At 30.2% G+C, this 9,198-nt stretch overlaps 1 protein-coding gene across 5 annotated transcripts in view; it reads left to right on the plus strand.

Annotated features, from left to right (window-relative positions):
* LOC106466055 (probable cation-transporting ATPase 13A3) overlaps positions 1 to 9,198 on the plus strand; it is a 140,081-nt gene that overhangs the window by 75,126 nt on the left and 55,757 nt on the right. For all 5 annotated transcript variants that reach the window (XM_022394007.1, XM_022394008.1, XM_013926297.2 and 2 more), the window contains 6 exons: positions 1,534 to 1,687; positions 5,693 to 5,813; positions 6,054 to 6,178; positions 6,669 to 6,865; positions 7,702 to 7,806; positions 8,134 to 8,213. In XM_022394007.1, coding sequence (XP_022249715.1) covers positions 1,534 to 1,687; positions 5,693 to 5,813; positions 6,054 to 6,178; positions 6,669 to 6,865; positions 7,702 to 7,806; positions 8,134 to 8,213 — 782 coding nt within the window. The remainder of the gene's footprint in view (positions 1 to 1,533; positions 1,688 to 5,692; positions 5,814 to 6,053; positions 6,179 to 6,668; positions 6,866 to 7,701; positions 7,807 to 8,133; positions 8,214 to 9,198) is intronic.

Genomic DNA, 9,198 nt, shown 5'->3' on the forward strand with positions numbered 1-9,198 from the left:
TAAATGTCACACCTGAATGCTCACATCCTTTTAATTATGTTTGAAATTATGAACATTGCTCAACATCATGAAAATTAAACCTTATTTTCAATAAGCAATCCTGAAAAATATTTGGGAGTGCTTAACTTTTTTCCAGGTGTATATATACTATACATGTCATTTTCTCATGGTAATTGTTGTTGTTATATAACATAATAGTAGTAATATTTGTATTGTATTTTTTAAATTTTTGTTTTGAAATTTATTTTTTCAAATATAATTTATATGCTCCTGTGGACAGAGTTGCACATTTCCCTTGGGAGGGCTTGCCCCACAGTGTGTGCATCACAACTTTGCATAACTCATTGTGGAGACCAAACATGAGCTTTATGACCACCCTTTAACCATTTTTCCTGTTTATTTTGAAAATATCAGTTCTCTTTTGTTTATGTACTCATTGTAGTGAACACCACTTCCACCGTACTATACATCTTACAAACCAAAATGAAAGAACTCCTAAACAGTTTTCTGTACATAATAATAGGCAACTAAATAAGTGAAAAAGAAAGGAAAATAGGTGAGAAAACCCAAAAATTTAGCCATGAAGTTTAATGGTTTCAAAGTCTTGGTAGTGCATCAAGTCACCTTCCACACCTAAACCACATTAAACTTCCTTATTTGGCAAAGTCAATCATCATGATCAGCCACTTTCCACATCTGAAGCCACATTAAGCTCTATTAATTTTGAAACTATCATCAGCATTAGCCACATTAAGCTCCATTTGTTGACAAACTCTGTCATTAATTGCCATCTTCCACACCTGAAACCACATTAAACTTTGTCATCTTCAGCCTTGCTGTCTTGAAAGCTGTTATTGTTCAAAACTACAATTCTCAGCTGGTCATGGTACAGTTTGTTTTTATAACCTAGTATCAGCAAATGTGGTTTTCGTGTTACACAAGTGGCAGGACTGCAACTCGATCACACATGAATAAAAAATTCCACACAACAGTGCCATGTTGTGATGGTGATGTAAACATTTAATGAGTTATTCAAAATGGATGAAATTCAGAGAAAAAAAATGACATGCATATTCTTTCAGTATTACTAAGGTTACTTTTTCATGCAACAGATTCAAGTTTTTACAGCTGCTTTTGCAGTATTCACACAATGTAGCAAAACTTAATTGGAAGGATTGAAATGTTGAAACTATTTCACTTAGATATCTTTCCATCATCATAGTTTTATGATAATGTAACCAGTGTTTCTCAACTTTTCAACACCACCGTTTGAACTCAAATTTGTCACATAATTTCTCTTATCTTTTTGTTTTGAGTATAACAAACATTGTATGCTAACTATAACTTAAATTTGTTTTTGTCACACACAAACACACACTTAGAAAAGTAAGGTAGTAGCTAAAAATGGCATCACACCAGACAAAAATTGATCTGTTTGTATTATCACGCATTTGTTATTTTGTAGATATGAATTACCTTCCCCAGTTTTTGTGACAGTATAATAAAAATAATAATTATTATATTCTCTTTTAGGTTCCTTATGAAATAGGTATTGTTCGACAGTTTCCATTTTCCTCAAGTGCACAAAGAATGGGTGTAATATGTAGAACATTAGGAAAGCCCCACATGGACCTATATGTCAAAGGTGCCCCAGAGAAAATAGCTTCTCTTTGTTTAAAGCAGACCTGTAAGTATGGTTTCTGTTTAAAAACTTTATATAAACATATGACTGCATATCACATAAAACACCTTTTTCTCTAACACCATCTTAATAGGTAAACTCTTTTCAGGTGTCCAGTACACACATACATATTAAAGTTTAAAATCATCTAGAGCAACTAAACTAGGCTTTAATTTTGCTGTGCCTACTAGTGATATTGAATAGAAGAAAAAAACATCAAAATTATTGGAATGTTTGTATTTTTTTAGGGTTCTCTCTCTCTCTTGTATCTACCTCTCCATAATAAAAATGAAAGAAGTAAACAAATTAATCCAAAAGTTTGAAGTTTCACCTACTCTTTAAATATAATAAAAGCAGGAAAGTTTGTTTTATCTTAAGTCTATAAAATTTGGCCATTCTTCTGAGTGTTAAAAAGGTCCTTTTTTAAAAAATAACAAAACTGAAAACTCACTTTCTGTAATTCATACATGGTAAACAAAAAATTTATAAACATTTATACTAACACCATTGGATGAAAATTTTAATTACAAGCTGTGAGTACACATGCATATTTAATGTATTTTTTAAGGAAAATTAAACACTTTGAAACATTTTTTTTTTCCTGGATCAACAGCAGTTGCTGATTAGTAAAGGTATTATTTTACTTCAATAATGTAATGATTATTAGGTATTTGTAAGAGAATGGAATTATTAAATATTTATAAATGACATTATGTAATACAATATTTGTAGGTTATTACTTCGCAGTTATTATATAATTGATCAATAATTAATTAACTGGTATTTGCCAAGACAAACCCAAAAATGAGAAAAGTAATGGAAATAAATGAAAAAGATATTGGAGATTGAATAATTATTTAATTTTGTATTCACATTCAATGAAAAATTAATCAGGGCTGTAATTAAAATTGTCAGCAGACATGAGAATTAGTGCCCAGGTTTAGTTTTTTTTAATTGAATTCAGATACAATATTACTTAATCTTTATATATTTTTACTTATTTAAGTAAAAGACATTTTAGTATGGATATTTTGTCATTATGTAACATTTATTTAGTGTAATTTGCAAAGTAAGATTTAAAAAAGCTCCAACTGTTACTTCCAGGCAGTCTGACACATCTTGCATGTAAACAAAGCTTTTATCAATTGTTTAGAATTTTACTGTCCATCCCAAAGTATATTTGCTAAGAAACTGACATCCCTTGAAAATATAATGCTTTTTTCAGTGTGATTTTCCTTCTTTGTCAGCCCTTCATTTACCACTGTTTTATTTTGTCATAGCATGTAATCTGAACAATTAGTCAAAAAACTCAGTGTTGTATATAACTACAGCCAATGGATAGAAAAGATTATAGTCTGCTGAGCTGGCTTTAATGGCAAGGCAGCTGTCTAGAGCCTCTTCACTATGGGGAACCTCCATGAATACTTTTATGAGTGATACTTAAAGACAAAGCTGCAAAACCGAACAAATCGTTTAGTTGACTCATTACTAAGTGTACCACATTATTCTGCTGTACTATTTCCATCACTTTTTTTATTGCTGAGTACTTTGAGGAGCTGTGCACTTTGTATCTTTCTTAGATCCTACAGTGGTTAAGGTTGGCACTGATAATCTATTTATAATCTACTTTAATCTAGAGTAAATAAATTGATTTAAACAGTAGCTTGTGGTTTCTTAAGATATTTACAACCCAAAGTTCCTATAGTGGTAAAAAGGATTCTAATGCATTAATACATTCAAAACTTTTCATCTATAGTATACAATGGTAAAATATTCTGATGATTCATATCATTACTTATTGAATATTACTCTTAAATTTATTGAACTCAAACAGCACTCAAATAAAAGAACCTATCATTTACTAGATATCAATTATCTCCTCCAAGAATACTGTTATCAAAAACTAAACGTCGAGAACATAAGTAATCAGTAAAATGTTGTCAGTTTTTGTTGTTTTTCTATGAGTTATAACTGAAAGCCTTGACTACTTCAACCACCAAAATAAAGTATCAAAAGAAATATGCCAATGAACATCAGTCATGTTGACCTTAACTAGATATGTAAGTTGGAACTTGCTGATCAACACTAAACAAAATTGGAATTCTGAGAAGTATTTTAATGTTTTTCTCAAAACTATAATACCATCATCATTCAGGCAATGCATAATTTTTATAGCTTTCAATATTATTTGGTTACAAAACCATGAAATAGACAACCAAACCACTCCTGCCATGCCCACCTGTCACATCCTCTTATTCAGAAACTGCCAGTAGTACTCTCTGATGTTCAATACTATAGTTTCTGATACAGTACTTCTCTCTTCTCACAATATTAGCTATTCTCATTCATTGCTGCTCTCTATATGCAAATTTTTTTATTATGCATGACACAAGCCTTTTGCACCTCCCTATTGGAATCAAATGATGGGTCATACTAGGGAAAATTCAGGATTTTATAAAATATTGCCTATCAGAAATATATTTTGAGTATAGAAAAATTATAACATTTATAACCAATAGAAAGTGAAGGTTTTCATCTATCAAATGATGTATTATATTATGTTGGTTTCTGTATAGAGAATTGTCAGTTTCTCTTCCATTTCAACCTTTATTACCACAGGAAACACATCGACAAACTTAGCTGTATTCCTAACCGTTTTTGTCGCATACTTAGAAAGCCAAGAAAATTGTGATAGTTATCGAACATTGTCTGCTTTTTGCATATTACTATTCTGTGTTCGTTGGTGCATTATTTATTCAAATAAAAAAATTATTTAGTGCAGTGTTACCAGTAGTATAAAAATGTAGGCTTAAGTGTCATTGACAGTCGACAGCAAGAAAAAGAACACCTAAGTAAGTACTTTTTCTTATTTTTCATGTGTATTCTTTATATATTATTAATATAGTAACTAAAATGTAAAAATAGGAAATTTTTTATTAGTTTAGGTGAAATAATCATAGCATAATAAAAACTTTTCATGAGGTACGCTCATGAGTAACTTTTGTGTAATGTAATTCTATAGCATAACATGAAGTGCACATTCTCCAAGTGAGTTAAAACTTATAATGGCACGAATAGTAATTAGACAGGGTGCAAATGGCAATAACACAATAAAATTTAAGTATAAATAGATGCATACTGTTCCAAGTTTAAAGATATTTAGATAAACAAATGTAGTTTCATATATAACATTTTGAAGTCATTCTAGAAAGAAAAAAGATAACAGATAAGATATGTTTTACTGATAAAAAAAGGTTTAAAATTTATAAATTAGGTTTTAGAGATTGTACCAATAAAATTTGATATATTTGAGACAAATAAAAGTATATTTAATCTGAACATGAAAATAACTTGGCAATTGGACTAGTATGTAGAAGTACTATGTAAATTCTCAGACAAATCTTTAATAAAAATACTTCATTGAAATATCTGGTTTTTTGTGTACAGAAGGCTAGTAATGTTTACTAAAAGTCTGCCAAATTTTGTGAAGATACACCAAGTGTATTAACATTTTTTGTATGAAAACTATTATAAGTACAAAGGTTGTTATGAAGTCGGTCAAATTGACCAACTTCATTCTAAGAGAGTTAATAAGAATGTGTTGTAAACATTGTTTTTGTATACTGAAGTTGATAGTTTAGCTTAATTTCAAAAACATCTGTGTAATACTCGGGTATCAGAGTGGTTCTCAATTCTCAGGTTCTTGGGTTTGAAGTGAAGACAGTATGATCATCATTCTACTTACTGAAGGGTTTTAATGAAATTAAAACTTTGTATGGATAATAGAAAACCATCCCAAAATTTAACTGAAGATAAATTTTAAGCAGTGCTGAAAAAAACAATATACAACAATTTTGTCAAAAAAATATTCGCATATATATTGAACAATATTTGCACTATAAATTATATCTTGTAGCCTGAAAGATCTTAAATATGAATTTTTGATCAGTTATAGTGACTTAACAATTATTTACTGAAGAAAAATGCACTAATTATCTTTTCTCTACACAGTACCAGAAAACTTCAGTAGTCTACTGCAAGATTATACACTTCAGGGTTTCCGTGTTATTGCTCTTGCCTGGCGGAAACTTGACAGAAAGTTGACATGGCATCATGCTCAGCGAGTTAAAAGGTTTGTTTAGTGTATTTATCTGGTATCTTGAGTTGTTCTGCTAACAATTTGACCAGGTTAAAAAAACTTTGCTCTTGACTTTCAAAACTAGCATCTTGAAACTATAATATTTCAACACAGTGCATAAGAAGTTAAAAATTAAAATTCATTTAGAATTCAACAGTCAATTAGAGGGAAGGATGAAAACAAAAGTTGTGTAAAAAGGTTTAAAATGTTATGATATTCTTTGTTTTCACCCAGGGACCAAATCGAATTTGATTTGACATTCCTTGGTCTCCTTGTGATGCAGAACACACTGAAGCCAGAAACTACTCCTGTAATAGAAGTGCTTCAACAAGCCAAGATCCGCACAGTGATGGTAACAGGTAATGGAGGCATACTTGCTGAATTTAGAACACTTTCTTCTAAAACCTTTTATGTACCAAATTGTTTGTGTCAATAACTTTGTGTTTCCTAATAGCATACGAGTCATACTCAAAAATGTAATGAGTATTGCATTTAATCGCACTAATTATTGCTGGAGTTTCCTATATCTTTTATGAAGAAAATAAATGATTTCACCAAGTATTTTTAGTCATTTCCTTACCTTTAGTGTTTTAAGAAACAAAAAAATAAAATTATTCAAGTGAACAAAATAAGATGGTAATTTGAAGATAATAAAGTATCTAGAAATTTTGAATTGCAATAATATTAGTTTAAAATGTTATCAGTTATAAGATGTAACTAGAGGGTGTTAATTACAACATCCAAACATTATGATATCTGTAATATCACTGGTGAAAACATTTTGACAGTAACTAGTATAGCTAGAGACAAACAACCTCATTTGTGAACTGCATACTTCTGATGTTGTAGGTGACAATATCTTGACAGCTGTTAGTGTAGCTAGAGATTGTGGATTGATACCTCGATCAGACAATATCATTCTTGTAAGTGGTTTGCCACCTGATGATGTAAACCGTGCCTGTATTGATTGGCAGTATGCAGAATCTCCTCATATTGATCTTGAAGAAGAAGATGAGCCAAGTGTACCAGTATCTCATCAGCAAAAGGTGAGTTTACACTTTGTGTAATTCTGTACTGGTAACGTGAGTTTAAAGCTTCATTCATTATTCATGGTAAAGAAGATTCTGCTCATTCTATCTATCACAAGTAAATTTTATAAGTAACTCTAGCAGAATTGTTTTATATCTATTCATCTCTAAATTTCATTGTTTTTTTTGTTTTTTTCAGATTTTCACAATCTTCATAAAATTGTTTCCCTCATAACAAAATAAAAGGAAAACCAGTGTTGAAAATGTTTAAGTTCTGTTTTGAAGTACATGAACTTTTAGGCCTTAGGATTTTTGAACTTATCAGAGAACTTGATTCATTTCTAGAAAGCCTACTTACCTGCCACACAGTAACATTTGATGTTTTCTTCTTTTTTCTTATAAAATTTTTGTTTAGTAAGTTTTTTTTTATTGTTACAAAACTTGAGAATAGATGATAGATCTTGGAAAACATAAATCAGGACACCTTAATGTGTGTATGGGGAGGATAGAAGGTGCTATAGAGGTGACTTTACCATGAAATCAAAATAAATTAAATAAGAAACAAGAATAAATTTGTAGGAAACAAATAACTGTGATCAAAAGGTTCCTTATCTCAAAACAAATCACAGAGAAAACTGATTCAACAATTACTGACTCTAAAATAATAAACAATAGCTGGAAAACGACTGAGAAGGACAGTACTTTAAGAATATAAAACTGTGAGAAATACTTCTCCTGATAGACGATGTTGGGTCACCAAGACAGAAACCTGGGAACTAGTATGTTTGATCAGTCTATTTGTTGCCTATCTCATATTCATTACACTATCAATGCTTATAAATTGTTTCTTATAGCTGAATATCAATGAAGAAAATAAAGGAGATCAAACTTTCCATTTTGCCATTGATGGAAGGTCCTTTGCTGTGGTTCGACAGTATTTCCCAGAGGTATTCTTGAGGGTAAGTGGCATGGAATAAAATAAGTCATCAGTAGGAAAAGTTTTTACTTAAGTAAATTTAACATATTCAATTGTAAGTAGCTGTTCTATCCTTTTTTTTTTCAGTAACTAAGAGCTCTTGCTAGTTAGTTAAATTTAAAGTATTCAATTAAAAGTTTTATCTTTTAGGGTAATATAGTGACAGTTGCTGTTTTGTTAAAAACATGTTATTTGTATCAAAATAGATGTACTGTGTAGCTGAGCTTTATCATAAAATTGATCAGGAGATATATTACTGAATAATTTAATACAGACATTAGTCAAAATTATATTAGTAATCTTTTTCCAGTTAATTGTGAGAGGTACTGTATTTGCCAGAATGGCTCCTGACCAGAAAGCTCAGCTAGTTGAATCCCTTCAAGACATTGGGTGAGTTATAATACAGCATTTTGTGTTTAAAAGATGCAAAGAAAAGTGGAAAAATCACTTGCCTATAATTCTTTAGAGCAATCAATTTGCTTTTGTAGATTTAAAGTGTTATTTTGAAGTTAATCGTAAACCATATTTTAGGCCTATATTTTTTAAAGTAAGTTATCATGCTCTAAATACATCTTATTGTGGTGTGTTTTGTTGAAAGTTTATTCCATTATTTGGAATATAAGGTTTTAAATTTTTGGGACTTGGCCTTGCATTTTTCTATTAAATAATTTAATGTATCTGCTTCAGAGCTTGTTTACTATTTTTAATGTGTGTGCATCAGTGGATCCCAGTGTCATCATATAGTTGTTCATTTTATATTTTAAACATGTCTATTTGCACATTCTTTCTCCTTTTTTGTAAAGTTCTTAAATACAACATTGAACCTTAGTTGTGATTCCAATTTTTTTTTAAGCTAAGTAAGAAAAATGGCATTCCTAATATTTGTGCATATTCCAGTTAAATGCTTTATAAACTAATTAAATTAACTTTCCTTATTTTTGTCATTCTTACAGATACAGAATAATATATTTTCAGAATATTACCCAAATGATGCAGTAATTCCTATAGTCATATTTAAATAACAGAAGATAGAGTTTAAATGGCAAAAACTGTTGAAACATTAGAAAAAAATTAATGGGAATGTGGTAAAAAAATATCTGCAGTTAAGGTGATTTTTTATCACAAGGTTTAAGCCTATTAATTTCTAGTACTTTCCTGCTTTCAGCATTTAAACCATCACTTAAGTATTTTACTTTCAATATAAATGTTGTGTCAGAGAATCTTCTGTCTCTGCTCATCCCACCTAACTTATAGAGTTCTGATAATGAACAAAGAGCTTCTTTGGCAGTGACTTGTGGGAAACAAAAGATAGATCAGAAGTGCTATTTTTACATGCCTCTGAATTTAAATCCACAATGGACAAATTAACAGGAAT

Source organism: Limulus polyphemus, unplaced genomic scaffold, assembly GCF_000517525.1.
Source record: "Limulus polyphemus unplaced genomic scaffold, Limulus_polyphemus-2.1.2 Scaffold2136, whole genome shotgun sequence".
Lineage (NCBI taxonomy): Eukaryota > Metazoa > Arthropoda > Merostomata > Xiphosura > Limulidae > Limulus > Limulus polyphemus.